Source organism: Solanum stenotomum, chromosome 10, assembly GCF_019186545.1.
Source record: "Solanum stenotomum isolate F172 chromosome 10, ASM1918654v1, whole genome shotgun sequence".
Classification (NCBI taxonomy): Eukaryota; Viridiplantae; Streptophyta; class Magnoliopsida; order Solanales; family Solanaceae; genus Solanum; species Solanum stenotomum.
The window spans coordinates 31,316,050-31,334,970 of record NC_064291.1 but is presented as its reverse complement, the minus strand read 5'-3'; the positions used below and the strand labels follow the sequence as shown (position 1 = coordinate 31,334,970).

Genomic DNA, 18,921 nt, shown 5'->3' with positions numbered 1-18,921 from the left:
GGAAACTCAAATTCACACATAACTCCAAAACATGAAACAAGCTACAAGGAACTCTTGGTCACAAGCTTGAATACGAATAGAAGGAAAAGAGGTAAGGATATCAACACTCTCAAAAACCTTTCTACTCAACATACCATCCCCTACTTAGGAGAAAACCCAACTAAGGATGGCATGAAAAACAACATATGGAACCTCATCATAACAAAAAGGAACTATGACTTACCGGTACCTTCATTCGGATTAGCTCCTTTGCCCTCTTTGGCTTGAAGTGCATAGAAGCGATTCTTCTTTGGAGCATTAGAATCCATGCCAACATAAGAAGCTTGCCTATTCTCCCTTCCTTTTGCCATGAGTGTTGGGCAATCCCTCATCTTATGAACCTTCTTTCCACACCTAAAGCACTCATCCGTGCCGACACGACACTTACCCAAATGTTGCTTCCTATACTTAGCACATCTAGACCTCTCAAAATAAGAACCACTTCCACTCCCTCCTTGGGAATTAGGGTTAGACACCCTATCATTGTTGACCATTGAAGAGTCTTGGTTGGAGAACCTCTTTTTGGACCTAGGTTGACCTTGCTCATCGTATCTACCCCTCTTCAACTCTCTACTCTTCCTCTCAAGTTTGGACTACTCAATAGATTAAGCATACACAATGAGTCTAGAAATGTTCATATCATCATGAAGCATCTCCGTATGACACTCTTCCTTAACAAGGTCGGACACACCGGTCACAAAGCGACTCATCTCATCTCTAGGGTTGGACACCAAAGATGGAGCATACTCAGACAACAGGGTAAACTTCAAGGAATACTCCTCCACACTCATGCTCCTCGCCTTAGGTTTATGAACTCCTCCACCTTAACCTCCCTCTTCTCACGGGGAAAGTACCTATCAAGGAAAGTTCTCTTAAACTCATCCCATTCTATATGACCCACTTCTAAAGGCTTATTGATCTTTCATTGAGTGAACGACACTTGGGCCACATCTTTCAATTGATAGAAAGCCAACTCTGCTTTCTCCCTAGAAGATACTCCCATAGCATTGACTATCTTATACACTTCATCCAAGAATTCTTGGGGATCCTCTCCCACTTTAGAGCCAAGGAAAATAGGAGGATTCATCCTCACAAAGGCTCTCAATCTTGAGGGTATGGTACTCTCATTGGCATTCACCCTAGGCCCCACATCCCGATTCACTTGAGCCATCATGGCTTGGCGTAAGGTTAGAAAAGCCGACCTAATCTCCTCATTAGTCATGTCTAGGGGAACCACCAGAACTTCATTCTCTTGATTGCCTAGTGGAACTTGGTCACCTTGAAGACCTTGGTGAGGAACTCCCCCATCCACATTCTCCTATTCAACCCTCCTTGGGTTAGCCCTTGTATTCATATCCTATAAACACAAGAGAAGGATTAGGAAACGAACATCTATAAAGCTAAACTCTAAGGCACGACTTCAAGAATATGAAAGAAGTGTAACTTTCTAACGTCCTATAGCCTCTCACTCATAGATGTGTCGCGACTCACAGCGATGAACAAGACTCTACTAGACGTGGCTTGTGAGACATCAATCATAAAAACCATTGCCAAAACCTTGGGCTCTGATACCATGTTTGTCACGACTCGAGAGCAACCCTAATCGTAACACGACGTACTCGACCCCGAAGGGGTCTAATACAAGCCTCATAGCTCATTCATTGCATATGTAATAGAAATAGTACAGAATTAAAAATTTTTATTTAAAAACCATACAATCTAAAGACATTCATAAAGCAACGGAATACTAAGTCTCACATGGCCATCTTAGACAAACTATAACAAGATAGGGTCACGACCCTTTACAATCGAAGTCTTAGCAAAGTCTTAAACATAAAACTAGAAACATAAAATCCTTGTCCTAGACATACCAATAGAGGGTCTTGAGATAACTCTAATCCCAAGCTTCCCTAGAGAATGCAATCACTTGCCGAAACCTACACTTGTAGTAAAAACATAGAAGAATGGGTTAGCACACTAAAATGTACTAAGTATGATGACCATGCAAAAACATGCTTTAAAAGGGGACATTTTGGTTAGTAACCATGCATGATGTCACTTTTTAGAAATATCATGAACAATAACATAAGAGACATCAAGTGCAAATATAATTATCATTCAAGTCATAACATCACATTTGAACAATACCAACATGTAATTCTTTACCTTTACATTTAGCCTTAACCTCAAGTAATCCTCATGCGATACCTTATGCAATGTATAGATAGCGTCCCATACCACCATCCACACTAAGGTACCACATTAAGGTCACCAAAAGTGGACTTACCATTCAGCCTTTCGATTTTCAACATTACTCACTCATAAGAGCTAAACTATACATAAGTAATGTCATGAAAGAGACCATTACCTAAGACAACTCTAAGTCATACTTGTGCAATGTTCAAGTAGCATCCCATACTACTACTCACACTAAGTACTCCTTTGAAGTCACCATAGGCAACGCACGTTCAAATACAATAAGTCATAGCAAGGAAGCAACTCATCATACAATCCAAGTATAGCATGCATCATTTCATTAGACATCTAATTCAACATTCTTTATTAGCTTCATTTAGAAGACTTTTATTAAGACTTAGAGAACTAACTATAGTCCTTTCAAAGCCTACTCATGCAATGTGTAGATATCATCCCATACTACTACCTACACTTTGTAGTACCTATCAAATAACTAAAGTGCACATCTCACAAGATGGGAATATGCGTTTAACCGACATAGACCATGATAGCTAGATCATGGAATCTGATGTACTGTCCCACATCGTAAGGATTGGTCTACTTGCCTAAGGTAAACCAATATTTAGCTTAAGTGGATCCACTAGCTAGACCTATGTGGGCACATAGTTAAGGGACAAGGAGATTGCTACTAGATATCCCGCCTCAACTCACGTGAGGGCATCCATCTCAAGAGATTGCTACTAGAAACCCCGCTCAACTCATGTGAGAGCTTTCATCTCATTCAATATCCTCTCGGTGCTTAGCCTACATTTCCATGGAGTATTTTAACATTCATTACATTAAGGGATAAACGATTGTTACTAGATACCCCGCCTCAACTCATGTGAGGGAATCCATCTCAACCCAACATTCATTCATTGGATAGCCCATAAATTCAAAGATGAGAATATCCTTTCATCTAAGAATCCCATTATCGTTCATTAGTGTAAGATCTATAATATCCTTTCAATCAACACATCATTATCATTCATTAGAGTACAATTGAGAATAGCCTTTCAATAAGTACTTCATCATTAACATTATCATTTAACCTTATTCATTATTCATTCAAGTGTGTTATTGGAGAGACAACCTCCAATCCTAACACCATCAACTTATAGATATGATCATCATTCATCCATTTAAAACACACACATGCATCATATCACATTCATACATACAACATCATGATAATTCTTCAATTCCTCACACTATTATTTCAAGGCCATGATCATAACATACATAGAAAGTAAACACCTCCACCTTTCAAGTGGATCAACAATTCAATCACAATTCTAATACATCAAGTAATTAAGTCAAACTTACCCTTTAAAGGCTATGATCACAAATCCTCAATTCACCAAACTATTCACCATAATTAGGCATAGATGATAATACAATTCAATAATTTAAATCAATCTAAGCATAAATCCACCATCATTCATTCATAATCAATAGACCCACTTCATAAGTCACAATTTAGAAATTGAGAGAAATCATGGGTGCATAGAGTAAAATAATCTTAAATCATCATTTAAACATCAATACAATCATAGTTTATCATTTGAAAATGTTTGATGCAAGAACCCATGAGATTGAGTAAAACCTACGGATTTTCATGAACTTGAAATCACTTTGAAACTTCTTTGAAATTGATTCTAGGGTGAAAGATAATGCTAGATGAAGGATCACTATTACTTGCTATTGATCCCCTATGAAAATTGAATAAGAACCACCTTGAAATCGCCAACCCTACCTTGATCTTGACTTTGATCTCCAATGGAGTTTCTTGAGAGAATATTTTTGGGAGGGAAAGGTTTGATTTGAGAGGTGAAGTCTAAATGAGGGTTTCAATGTTTTAATACTCTTAAAATATGTTAATACACCTAAAATAACTGTCCATGCACTTTAAAAGACTTGGGATGAATTTACCAATTTACCCTACCACAGCCGAATTGAAAAACCAAATTGCAGGTCAAATCCACGAGTCACCATCCACGGACCTTGGATGGGTTGATGGGACCATACTGTCCCTTCGTGGTTTGTTTCAGAGACACCCCTTTTTGGGTCTTGACCTACGGAGGCCATCCACAGGGCGTGGATGGACCTACGGGGCGTGGACCCCTTCTGTAGGTCACCCCCTTTTGGCCAACTTTGGTCATTTAGGGCAGCCTTAGGGTTAGACTTAGGGTCCTCCTCAAGGACCCCTAGGGTGGTCCTTGGGGGGTCGTACCTTGATGTTTGACCCCTAAACTCCTTAACCAAAGCTCGGGACAACATATAACAACATCAAACCTCACACCAACTCAAACGCACACACGTTAGGCTCTAGTTCACTAGTTCATTTTTAGGGTCGTTACAATATCAAATGTGATGGACAAGTAAGATATTGATCGGGTGTTGGTTGATTTGAAGAAGTTAGTTTTTGAAAAAGCCATTGAGGCTTTCTCTTAAGGAGGAGATGGTAACCTTTGATACCATGGTCGGTTATGTGTTCCAAAGGTTGATGAGTTGAGAAATCATATTTTGACAGAAGCTCATAGTTCTTGATATTCTCTTCAATCTGCAAGCACCAAGATGTACTGTGATTTACATGAGGTCTATTGGTGGAGTGGGATAAATAAGGATATTATAGAATTTGTGGCTAAGTGTCCTAATTCTCAACAAGTGAAAGCTGAGCATAAAAATACGGTGGTTTTGCTCAAGGTATTAGCATTCTTACCGGAAAGTGGAAAAATTTAAATATGGACTTCATTACGGGTTTTCCTCATACCCGTCATCAGTTTAATTCGATTTGGGTCATTGTGGATCGAATGATGAAGTTAGCTCACTTTCCCCCCCTAAAGACTTCATTTTCATCTAAAAAGTATGACAATCTTTATATTCGAGAAATGGTAAGGTTTCTTGGAGTTCCTTGTCCGTTGTCTCTAATTGTGGTATTCAGTTTACGTCTCAATTTTGGAAGTCGTTCCCAAAAGGTCTCAATACTCAAGTGAAAATTAACATGACTTTTCATCCTAACACAAATGGGAAAGTCAAGCGTACTATTCAAACTTTGAAAGATATGTTGAGAACTTGTGTGATTGACTTCAATGGTAATTAGGATGATCATTTGACTTTGATCGAGTTTGCTTATAATAATAGTTATCACTCAAGTATTTAAATAGCTCCATTTCAGGCTCTTTATGGTAGGAGATGTATGTCTCTGCCTATTGGTTCATTTGACGTTTGTGAGGTTTCTTTGATAGGGCTCGAGTTGGTGCATGAGGCTATGAAAAAAGTTTAACTTATTCGATAGAGGTTGAAAATGACTCAAAGTCGACAAAAGTTTTATGCCGATGGTAGAAAAAGAGATATTGAATTTGATGTCGATTAATGAGTTCACATAAAAATTTCACCTATGAAGGGTGTAATGAGATTAAAAAATAAATGGAAACTTAGTCCTCGATATATGGGCTCATATCAGATTTTGAGGCGTATTGGGATAATTGCTTATTAGTTAGAGTTACCTACTGACGTTGCATCGGTACATACGATATTCCATGTCTCTTTGTTGAAAAAATGTGTTGGGGATCTGATGTCAATAGTTCCACTGGAAAGTTTCGGACTTAAGGAAAGTCTTTGTATGCAGAAGTTCCAATTGAAATTTTAGACCATCAAGTTCGGAAGTTGAGAAATAAATAAGTTTCTTCTGTGAATGTTCTTTGGAGGAATCAATTAGTTGAGGGTGCTACTTTGGAAGTCAAAGCTGATATGATGTCCAAATATCCTCATTTCTGTCCCTCCGCTCCTATTTTAGGTTGAGGTATTAGTTCCTTATGGTTCCTTTTTTCAGATTCATGCATTTTAGTCATTCGCATGTTTCATATACATGGATGTTCATGAAAACTTGATTTTGAGGTTATGATTTATCTTGGAGTGATTTCTCATGTATGTGCTTTTTGATGAGAATTGTATTTATGTTGTGTTGTTAGTTTCTTTCCGTTCTCTATTTATGCTAGCTTGAGTCGAATTCAAGGATGAATGTTCCCAAGGGGAGATATTGTAACACCCCAGAAATTAGAAGTTGAGATTGGAAAAGAAAAGTTTCATTTTTGGCACTAATGCAGTGATCTATGAGTCTGACCTATGGACCGTAGGAAGGAAGTTGTAGGTCTTGGTTTGAGATTTAGAAAATGTTAAGACAAGTAACTTGACCTACGAAAGAACATGACAGATAAAGGGTAGTCTATGAATCGTAGTAATTGCCTGTAGGGTGATTCAGAGAATTTTTTTGAGACCTCAAGTCTACTAAAGGAGTTGACGAGTCGTGATATGTTTTACGGATCGGAGGAGGGTTCATAAGAGTGATCCATACTTGGTGGAATTTTGGACTGAAACTTGGGTTTTACGGATTGGCCCTATAGCTATAGAAAGGACTATGACTCATAGAAAGGTTTCATTGAAGTTACGTAGGATTTTGAGTCCCAGTAAATGATTCTATAGCTAACCAGTACGGTCCGTAGAACTTCAAAGTCGTAAGGTCTCCCAACACTTTTTGATTAAGGGTGTTGTGGTCTTTTTCTACCCAATTAACGCCTAAACTATGTCGTTTTGGACCTATAACTACCCCTATATGAGTTTTTAATCCTAAGACTAGGATAAATTCTCTCATTCACTTAATTCTCCCAAAATATCTCAAGTCTTCTTCTCCAAATTCTCTCCAGAGCTCTCAAGGTAAAAGCTAGAGTTCAAGCTTCAAGGTCTCATTTTCCTTGCATACTCAGGGGTTTGATTATCAAGGTTTGTGAGAATTCACCAATGAATCCCTTTCATCCATTGGGTTCCAAAAGAATCTTAATATCCTAATTTGATTGAACTACATGACTTTCAATTGATTTCGTATGGACCTATGCTGTAACACCCCATAAAAGTTTTGAGCTAAGACTCGAACCATCCTTTGTTGTGAGTAGGATTTTGCCGAGAAACTTAAAATTTTCTTAAGTATTAAGTTCACTAGATGTATCACTACAATATCCCTCCTTAGAACGAACTAGAATTAGAAAGAAACTAGTTTTGGAAAAAGTAAATTTAGAAATTTTGGCAAGTTGTGCTAAGTATGAGTTTTGGGTCAACTTCAAATGACCATAACTTTTAGCACATGATGAATTAATGGCCCATAAGATATCAAATGAAAGTTCTTTTAATTATCTTTCCAACGCCATTGAGTTTGCTAATTTTCGAGCTCGTATGAGGGAGATTGCTATTTTGAAGTCAGACTGCCCATTTAAGGAAAGTTACCCGAAATAAGAGGGGTATTTTAGTCTTTTCCTTAATTGCACTTATTATAAACGCGAATTACACCCAATTAAGGGTCTAAACTGATTAGAATTAGGTTCATTCATCCCCAAAAGCATTTAGGGATTAGAGAGAAGATTCAATAGGAGAAAAAGTTCAAAGTTTCAAGTGTTCAATTCGTTCAAGAAATTCAAGATTTCGCCAAGAACTTAGTTCTTTGAGGTGTGTAAGCTTCTATAGTGTTGGGTTTGTTCACCCACACGCCAATCATGAGTTTATTTTGCGAATCTATCCATAAATATTGATCAATTTAATTTCTTGATGAGTTTTTGATAAGTGTTCTTGAAGTTTCCTTATCAATTAAGTTTTGATGTAACATTATACTTGGGTCAACTTAAAACGACTATATCTCTTAGAATATAAAAAGTTATGTGGATCGTATCCTATCAAATTAAACGTATTTGAATCTAGTTTCCAACACCACCTATTTTGTGTCAATCCAATATCTGAGTAAAAAGTTATGACTATTTTAGTAACCTGATACAGAGTTTTACGAATTAGCCGATGGGAAAACATTAGAAAGCTTCATTTTTGTCTTTTTACCTCCAAGAAAACCCTAAACGAATTTCTTGACTAATAAAAGTCTCAAAACAATCATATTTTCATCTTTTAATCCATCATTTTCTTTTCTCACAAACCCTAGGGCAAAAGCCTAAGAAAAAATCAAAGTAGAAGACTTCATTCAAGATTCTTTCAATCTTTTTTCAAGATTCTTCTTCAAGGTAAGTCTTTCTCCAAGAATTCCATTCTTTTCAACTCAAATTCCACCATAAAATTATGAATCACTAATGAAAATTATAATTCTTGGCCATAGAGATTTCAAGAAAGTAATTCAAGAATCTCAAGAAAGTTTTTCTTGATCGTTTACCTTCAAGCTAGAATTTCAAGGCTCCTAATCAAGTTCTTCTTCAAGAACCTTGTTCTTCCATGTATGTAAGGCTATCATAGTATTGGACTAGTTCATCCTCACGCCCTACATCTTCTTTCAAATCAGGAAAAGAGAAATCTAGAATTCTACCCCTAGATTTGAGTATTCTTGAGAAGTTTTTCACACCCAACACTTGAGTTTTAAACTGAGTTTTGAGGAAATAAGTATGAGAATGAGAAGATTCATATACATGAGTTCTATATTGTTATGTAGACCCTCAAGTCGAGCCGTTCATGCCCAGAAATTCCGCATGAACTCCATAATTTGAGTATGTTTGAGAGGAGTAGTATCTTTCAGTTGTAAGTCTTGAGTATTAAGTTCCTAATCCTTTTGCGATTATATTCCTACTTATGGGACTACTACATGTTACCCATGAAGCCCTTGAGTTGAGTTGTTCATGCCCATAATTCCGCATGAACCCTATGGGTCGATCAACCTAGAGATGAGTAGTATCATTGCATTTTGACTTCTGAGTACTGAGGTTCTTTATTTCTATTAAGATCCCTTAGTTGAGTCGTTCATGTTCATAATTCCACATGAACCCTATGATTTGAGTTATAAATTTTAAAAAAGATTTTTAAATCCAACACTTGAGTTCTTAAACTGAGTTTTGAGAAAGTAAAGATGAGTTTTGAGAAAAGAGTTTTCTAAAACATGATTAGTATGACAATCGAGTATGCCATCAATGTATGAGCAGTATGGTATCTAGATATACTATCAATGTTTATGCAGTATGACTTCCCAAGTCATCAATGATCATATGATAATATGATTTTGAAATGTTTTTGAGAAAGAGTAGAGGTGAGTTCATTTGTTTAAAATGATACATGGAAACTAAGTATTCCCAAGAGTAAATGTTTTCACATTTACGATGAGAGGAAACTGAGATTTCAAAAAGAGTTTTGAGCAGTTTGAGTACCATCTCTTTTAAGAGAAAGATTTTTGAGTAATAATGTCAAACCACAGAAAAAGTTATGTTTTTAAACATATGAGTTAGTCTATTTTTGGGAGTATTATTGAGCACCAATATGGGGGAGAGTTCAGATAACTCATAGCCCCCATAAACCATGTAGCCAACGTGGGTATAAAGGGTCATACTTTTTAGATCATTCCTTAATGCTTTTAGCATAGACTAGTGGATCCACTTAGTGAGTAGGTCCTATACCCTGGCAAAGTATAGGACACTTTTGGCAACGTGGGTGAGACGCTGTATCATCAGATATCTCATAGTTATGTTTGTCGGTTAGAGAAACTCCCACAAAAATATTTTGTATTCTTATATACACATATGTTTATTTTGTATTTTTATATACAAATAGAGTTTATTTTGTATTCTTGCATACAAATAAAGTTACATTATGTTTTCTATATATTGAGTTGCTATCTACTGTTTTTAAAGGTTTCGATATATTGCATCTTTTGTTGTTGCTTTATATTGAGTTGAGTATCCAAAGTTGAGTACCCAGATTTGAGTATCTTATTATTGGGTTGAGCCTTATTTCACTGAGTTGAATATCTTATCATTGAGTTGAGCCCTATTTTCTCTGAGTTGAGTCCTATTTTCTCTGAGTTGAGTTGAACTATGTTTCCTTGAGTTGAGTTGAATTATGTTTCTTTGAGTTGAGTGAGTTGAGAAGAGATAAGTATGTTTCTATTCCACTAGTTCAAGCTTATGTTTATGCTTTAGAATTCCCCTTACATTCTCGTACATTCCATGTACTGAGCCATTTGTCCTGCATTATTTCATGATGTAGATACAAGTATTCAAGATCATCAACAGGCATTTCAGTGGGATCATGGGATATTCCAGTCAGCTTTGGTGAGCCTTCTTACATTTCGGAGGACTTCACCTTTATCTTACTGCTAGTAGTTTGAGATGTCGTGAGTCTTGTCCCGATATTCTTCTGTAATAGTAGAGGCTTCATAGATAGACAATAGAGTTTGAAAAGTCTGTTTCATTTATTTTTAAAAATGTTTTAAAGACTAGAGTTGCCTATTTCTGGCAAGTTGAATATACTATTTTATTCAGAGTTAATCATTCAGATTTTAAGCTTTTGCATGCTTAAGTTAGTTTTCCACTTGTAGTCAGCCAGGATGAGGGTTCACTTGGGGACCAAGAATGGTTCTTGAGTGCTGGCCACGTCTAGGCTGTAGGCTCGAATCGTGACACATGCCTATTCCTCTTTCATGAATGAACTTAAATTGTGATCAATTCTTATGAACATATGAATTATGATTTATGAAATCTATGAATGTTTTTATGAAAAAGGATGATGTAAGAATAAATGATGCTTTTGAGATGATTACCAAAGATTTGTGAAAGATTTTCTCACATATGAATGAAATTATGATTTAGATACTTAAAAAGGAAGTGTCTACTATAAGTAAGTTTATGAATTCATGATTTGAACGGAGCTACTCTAATATGAACTTATGATTGGAGTGGTAGTCTTAATTGTACGAGGAAGAGATGTGGTTATATAGTCAACATCCTTAGAGCAATGTTTGAGAAAACACAAGTATGTTGTGAGGATGTCACTTGTTCAATCACATCCTTAGAACATAAGCATATGGTCATGTATGAGTCTACATAAATTGGGGGTGACAATCAACAATGTGTGGAAAGAGTTGGGGTTGAACAAGTGACATCCTCACAACATACTTATGTTTTCTCAAACATTGTTCTAAGGATGTTGATTATATAACCACAAATCTTCCTCATACATCTCTTATATGGACCCTTACATGATCATATGACTTTTTAAAACTTATTTAATTGGAAAAATTTCAAAAATATAATTTATTATTAATTAATTATTATTATTTTTTAAATTCTACTAGTTTTGGTCTATATATAAGTATCATATTCTAGTGGGTGCAATATCGATAATTCTTTAACATAGATATAAATTTGAATATACCTTACTAATATCAGAGTGTAAATCTCATTGGTCATACATACACTACACACATAGAGATCTTCAATTGTATAAAGGGTCTATATATTTCGACAACCAGTAAATATTGCGATATAAAAATTTTACAACGGTAACAAAAGTTTAAATTGCTACTTTTTCAATGGTAACATCTGATTTTTTGATAATTCTTTAAGGGGTCGTTTGGTAGAGTGTAAATTCAAATAATGTTTGTATTAGTCATTTTTGGATTAGTTATACTTAGATTATTTCTTATGGATAGTTTGATTTGGCGCATTAAAAATAGCATGCATGATAATAATAATACACATGCATTAAAATACACAACTTGAGATCATGACAATTTTTTAGAGCACTTCCTTCTTTAATCATTCTAATTCTTGCATTAAAATCATTGCATCACGAATACCATGAGTTTTCATATATTAATAATACACAACTTAATACACAATGAGTGAACTCGATAATTAACATTAATAGATAGCGTACAAATTGTATGTCATCTTTTGATTGATTTATATTAGATCATGAGTAATTCGATAATAGTTGAGACTAAATTGACCAAAATGCTGGCAGCAAAAAAAACAAGAGCTTGATTACAAAAACAAATTCAATCAAACTTGTTTAAGATTTATTGTTGTTCATACTTGTGGTTCTCTTGTGTTCGGTTCTCTTTCAAATTGAACATTTGTTCCTTCTCTTGCTCTTGAAATTCTCACCGACATCCTTGACACATTTTCGGTTTTTCTTCCAAGCTTGGTATCGATAAGAGGTGGAAGAATCTTCACATTAAATAATTCTTCTGGCACACACTATTCCGAATCGAGAGGGAAAACATTATAGAATCCATGTATGCAAGAAGGTATGCTTCAACTTTACACAAAGGCAAAAAGTACTCATATATGCTCATACCGTACTCATTGCCATGCTTCGATCGCAAAGCGGCCATCGTGTGAGTACAAGGTATCTTGATCAAGTCATATTCCCTACAAGAACATGACTTTTCCAGTATGTTCACATTGGCTGTAACACCTCCATCGAATACGGTAAATTGATTGTTGTCCCCGGTTACTTCTCCACATACAAAAAGTCACCATCGATCTTTTTTTTTTCTTGTGATTTTTTTGGCAGCCAACACCATTTCATTACCCATTGATTTGAGGATATATGCATGCCTCTCCTTGAACAATTATCCAAACCTCTTAGAAATCGAATTAAATATAGATGCCACGGGATACTCTCTTTCGTCTATCAACATAGCATTGAGTGACTTGGTAATATTTTTGGTCATCACATCATATCTATTGTCAGGGAAATGTACCCTGCTCCACTTCTCAAAACCAATATCATGCTCAAGGACGACGATTGCCGCGGGGAATTTGTTCTTGAATTCTACAAAATGATTGTTAAACTCCTCCAAAGAATAAGCCTTTGCCACATTGTAGTAAAGATAGATGGAATCTCCTCAATGATGATTTACGTGGAGACTTTCATTGAGGTGCCTCCAATAATACCCGTGGTGAGCATAATTGTAAATGTTCACAATACCGTTGGCGATACTCTTATGTCTATTAGAGATAAAACACAAATCTGGTTTATCGACCACAATCTCCTTCAACTTCTCAAAGAATAATGTCCAAGATGGATCATTCTCTTTGTCCACGATACAAAAGAAAATTGGATAAACATGATTCTCCGTATATTGCGCAACATCTCTCAACAACTCGCCATCATATTTACTATGTAAATGAGTGTCATCGATCGCAATTACCTTTCTCGTGTGGGAAAATCCCCTAATGCAAGCATCGAAGGCCAAGATATAATACATAAACCTATTACTATCCTTGTTTACCATGATACTATAGATAGAACCAACATTAAGAGTCTCAAACATGTAGAAAAAAATTGGTAAGCATGAATATCCGTTCTCCGCTGTCCCTCAGACCATTTCCTTGGCAACCACACCTCCTTCAAACATTTCCAATAGCTTGGACTACAACGAAAAGAGTTAAACATAGCCCTTTGAATCTCTTTAACATTTGGATCCTTATCACGATACATATTTATACAAAGTGAAGTAATGACTTTGATTGAAATTTTTCCCTAGCTACTGTTGGCATGTTCAATGCCATAACTGTGCTTGCCAATGTACTTGTAAATACAAAATCTATCCGAACACTCATATTTCCACACGCGCAACATGAATGCACAGTTGTGAGATACACATTTCACCTTTAAGTATTTAGTACAACTCTTCACAATAGCAAAATCAAAGTCTTCTTTGTCACCGCTTCGGCTAATAACAATTGCAACTCATTCTTGTTACTAAAAGTTTAATTTATGCATAAATTAGTTCTATCAGAGAAGGAATGGTTGGATTGTAATCCCATTTCCTGTTCTCCCTACATTTCTTCACAGCATTCGGGTTCGGGATCTTCCACATCTACTGGTAGATTTTACATATTAATTGGATCATCATGTATATTCATTGAATGATGACCCAAGCTCTTTTTTAAATGATCACCCAAAGTTTCATTTCCAACCAAATCATTGTCATCGTAAATGAATTTGTTGGTTCAATTGGAGGCCTTCCATTGACGTTTATCCTCAATGTAGGCCTAAAGTGTAACACACCAGAAATTTTTTCAAACTGAGACTCGAATCATCCTTCGTTGTGAGTAGAATTTTACCGAGGAAATTAAAATTTCTTGAGTGTTAAGGTCACTAGATGTAGCACCTTGAGTTCCAAGAAGAACTAAAGAGAGTTCATTCAAGTCATTCCTAAGTTCCTTTAAGTTTTGGGTTAACTTCAAATGATCATAACTCTCTGTACATGATGATTTAGGCGGGCTACAAGGTATCCTATGAAAGGTATTTGAATTATCTTTCCAACTCTACCAATTTTGCTAAGTTTCGAGGTCGGATGAGTGACATATGCCCTGTTGAAGTCAGGCTGTCCAAATAAGAAAAGTTACCCGAAAATAGTAAGGGGTATTTCGGTCTTTTCCTTACCCAATCAGATTTAATTCATTTTTAGAAAGGTTTTAAGGGTCTAATCCTATTAGGTTCAGTTTTATAATCCTAATATACGCGTAGGGTTTAGTTGAGAGTTCAAGAAGAAAAAAGAAGAAAAAAGAAGAGAAAAGAGGAGAAAAGTGGAGATGATCAAAGCATTCGGTGAAGTTCGTGAGTTTTGTTGCGGAATTTTCGCCTTGGGTTTAAACCCTAAGAGTATGTAAGCTTCCATAGTGTTAGGTTTGTTCACCCACACGCCAATCATGTTATTTTCAGCGTAATTTCATTCTTGAAGTTGGAAGATTAGAGTTCTTGATGAGTTCTTAATAAGTGTTCTTGAAGTTCATCCTAAATCTTGTTTTATTGGGGTTTTGATGATTTTTTGAGATGAAAGTGACTGTTTTGAGGGCTGTATTGAGTATATTAGAGTTTACTTATGTTAAGTAGTCGATTATAAGTGATTGGGGAAGAAACCATTCGATTCTAGGTGAGTTAAGGTGAGAAAATGAGCAAAGAAATTCGTCGGCTTTTCTAGGTTGGGGTCTGGAGCGCCGTGCTAGCCAGTGCACCCCAAATTATGTTCTGTAGTTTAGGGGCTGGCGCCCCGCGCTACTCAGTGCGCCGGTTGCTCCGTTTGAGTTCTTTTAAAGTGTAGCTTCACTCCCTTTTGATTTTAAACACTCTAAGCTACTTCTAAACACCTAGAACTAATTAATAACATGAATCATAACCTTTGAATCCATAGTTCAAATTCAAGGTAGAGTTAAGAGTTAAGTATTGAGAGTTCTTTCGAACATTTAAAGAAAGTCCCTTTGAGTCTTTTTGAGGAGTCTTCTACAACTTCTAATAAATTGTTTCAAGACTCACACAAGTGAGTATGAGAATGAGGATAATGTATTCATGAGTCTACTTTGTCATCGCGTGATCCTTCATATCATGAACCATAACTCTTGAATTCATAATTCACATTCAACAGAGAGTTAAGAATAGAGTTCAAGAAAGCTTTTGAGTTCAATTGTGACTCCTTTGAGATCAACTATCGGTTTAAACTAAGTTGTTGAGAAAGTTAGTATGAAAATGGGAAGAGTTGTATACATGAGTTCCATATTGTTATGTAGAACCTTGAGTCGAGTCGTTCATTCCCATAAATTCCTCATGAACTCCATAAGTTGAGTATTTTTGAGAGTAGTAGTATCTTCAAGTTCTAAATCTTGAGTATTGAGTTCCTAACCCTTTTGAGTTTATATTCCTAATATTGGGGCTACTACATGTTACCCATGAAGGTCCTTGATTTGAGTAGTTCATACCCATAATTCTGCATGAACCCTATAAGTCGAGTAGTCTTGAGATGAGAAGTATCTTTGAGTCCTTGAGTTGAGTAGTTCATGCTCATAATTGCACATGAACACTCGGACTTGAGCATTCTTTAAATGAGTAGTATCATTGAAGTTCTTGAGTTCTAAGTATTGAATTCTATCCATGGTTATTTAAAATCTTGAATTGAGTCGTTCACACCCATAATTTGGCGTGAACCATATTTTAAGAAGTCTTTTACAAATGCTTTAAACTTGTTTAAGATTTGAGTTTTGAGTTGAGTAAAGAGTGGAGAGTGAAGTCCATTTCTTCAAAAGAGTATATGGGGGCTATGTATTCCCAAAGAATACATGTTTTCACATTTAAGTCAAGAAAGCAAACTGATATTTTCAAAAGAGTCTTTGAGCTAGTTTTTCAGTAAAGAGTAAATGCTTTCATATTTAAGAAAGAGAGGAAACACTGATTTTCTAGAGAGCCTTTGGGCTAGTTTTCGAGCAATTATCTCAAACCACAGAAAGAGTTATGGTTTTAAACATATGAGTGAGTTATATTTTGGGAGTAGTATTGAGCACTGATATGGGGGATAGTTCAGACAACTCACAACCCCCATAAATCGTGTAGCCATCATAGGTAAAAAAGGGTCATACTTTTAGATGATTCCTTAGTGATTTTTAGCATAGACTAGTGGATCCACTTAGTAGTTAGGTTCTATACCCCTGACAAGGTATAGGACGGCCCTGGAAGCGTGAGGCAAAACACTGTATCATCACATAGCTCATAGTGATGGTTGTCGGTTAGAGAACCTCCCACAGTTATATATTGTATTCTTATATACACAGTGTTTTACCTTGTATTTTCATATACAAGCAGAGTTTATCTTGTATCCTTGCATTGATACAGAGTTATTTTGTATTTTTCAATACATTGAGTTGCTTTATACTATTTTAAAAGCTTTTCATATATTGCATATATATTGTTGCTTTATATTGAGTTGAGTATCCAAAGTTGAGTAACAAGAGTTGAGTACCTAGATTCGAGTATCTTATTGTTGAGATTGAGCCTTATTTCACTGAGTTGAATATCTTATAATTGAGTTGAGCCTTGTTTCACTAAGTTGAATATCTTATCATTGAGTTGAGCCCTATTTTATCCGAGTTGAGTTGAACTATGTTTCTTTGAGTTGAGTTGAGTGAGTGGAGAAGAGGTAAGTATGTTTCTATTCCACCAGTTTAAGCTTATGTTATGCTTTAGAATTCCCCTTACATGCTGGTACATTCTATGTACTGAGCCATTTGGTCTGCATCATTTCATGATGCAGATACATGTATAGGTATTTGGGATCATCAATAGGAGCTTCGTTGATACCACATGGAGTTCAAGTTAAGTTATGGTGAGCCTCTTTGCTTCTAGAGGATTTCATTTACTTTTCAATTATATCAGTAGTTAGGATGTCGTGGGTATTGTCCCGACTTCCATCTTTGTCAGTTAGAGGCTTCGTAGATAGACAGTAGAGTTTCAGAAGTCTGTTAATTTATTTTGTTAAATATTTTAAAGACTTAAGTTGCCTATTTTATGGCGAGTTGAATATATTATTTTATTCAAAGTATCTATTCAGTATTGTTCAAATCATCTTAAAGTTGAGTATTTGAATTTATTTCAGTTTTTAAGCTTTTACATGCTTAAGTTAGTCTTCCTCTTGTAGTCAGCCAGGATGAGAGTTCACTTAGGGACCAACAATGGTTCTTGAGTGCCCGCCACGTCCAGGGTGTAGACTCGGGTCGTGACATAGAGCCATCAATACTAATATCTAACATGAACAAGCTCATGTGCATGTCATTTTTTTTATAAGTGTGGGATGTATTTTTCCCCTCCCATTCAATTGATAGCTAATCACCAAGTCATTTGGCTCGGAAGTTAACTCACCGGCCTCAATTACGCTTGCAAACAGATCATCATATGAACCATTGCGACTCAACGCAATGGGCACTGTCGTCTTACTCATAGATTTCCAATTCCTTCTTTTGGGAGTCTCCTTCCATACTCCCATATAATCACCACCAGCAACAACAAGTTCAGCTACTGCCATTATAGACTACAAATATAGATATACTAGATTACATAATTAGTCTTTAACGATCGATGAGGTACAAAATTCGTACAAAAATATGGCTGAATGAGATCGGGTTCAAAATTCAGCTCCTGCAATAGAGAAATGTATTTTAATGCTTTTAAACTACTGAAATGTATCTACAAATGAGTTATCAAGTGATTATGGAAGATTTATCAAGCTTATAAAATGATGGGAAAATAATTTTGAAGATTGGTTTTTGAAAGAAAATGGAGTAAAAATGGAGTAGGAGATGATGATGATTTTACCTTTGAAATGGATAATATGGCCGAAAAAGTCACCGAAATCAGCAAAAACAACAGCAAAAGTGAGCTGCTTGTTGGAGACTTTTTATTTTTCTAATATAATATTAAATATTGGTAAAAGATATATTTATTCATTCCATATTTGTTGGAAAGAAGAGGAGGGGGACCAAAGTGGAGATATGAAAACTTAGGAGGATCTTTTGTATGTCCCAAGTAGGGCACATGGATGATGTCATAATTAATGGCTAAACCACTAATTTTTCAAGACGTGTGACTTAATGTCACATTAAGTCTTTAGAGTGGATATTTTGCCAACTCTCCCTATATTTTAGTCATCCTTAAATTTCCACCTCTCTCATTTACCCATATTGACTCTTCACTTTCCCTCCCCTATATCTAAACAAGCGTGCACACACATATACTCATCTATTAGAGTCCGGAGTTAAAAGGGCAAAAAATATTGAGTGAATTTTTTGAAAGGGCAACAAAAAATAAGGTTGAAACCAAAAGGGCAACATTTAGACAGAATGGTAGCTTCGTGATATTTTAAGAGGGAAGGCGCAGTGTCCTATGTACCTTACACGACGCAAGGTGACAATGTACCTATAAGGCGCTATTAGTAATACAATATAATAAACAAGAACCATCCAAAAAGGTGTAAAATTGAATAACGTTCCTGCGCCTTAGTGACTGAATGATGGTTAAATGTAAGACACAAAGAAATAAGATCCTGTTTAGATTGAC

The 18,921-nt window shown here is 35.9% G+C and overlaps 1 protein-coding gene across 1 annotated transcript; it reads right to left on the bottom strand.

Annotated features, from left to right (window-relative positions):
* Positions 1-212: 212 nt before the first annotated feature.
* On the bottom strand, positions 213-17,890 carry LOC125842896 (uncharacterized). The gene is made up of 2 exons (XM_049522178.1): positions 17,699-17,890; positions 213-632 (listed from the first exon to the last, which is right to left on the bottom strand). The coding sequence occupies exons 1-2, from the start codon at positions 17,888-17,890 to the stop codon at positions 213-215; spliced, it is 612 nt and encodes a 203-aa protein (XP_049378135.1).
* Positions 17,891-18,921: the final 1,031 nt, after the last annotated feature.

Excerpts from the sequence above, each read along its gene's own strand:
- LOC125842896 (XM_049522178.1), bottom strand. The coding sequence starts at position 17,890 with ATGGCAGTAGCTGAACTTGTTGTTGCTGGTGGTGATTATATGGGAGTA. Across the intron at positions 633-17,698 it reads CTTCCGAGCCAAATGACTTG|TCCAAACTTGAGAGGAAGAG; the intron begins GTGATTAGCTAT and ends TCTATTGAGTAG.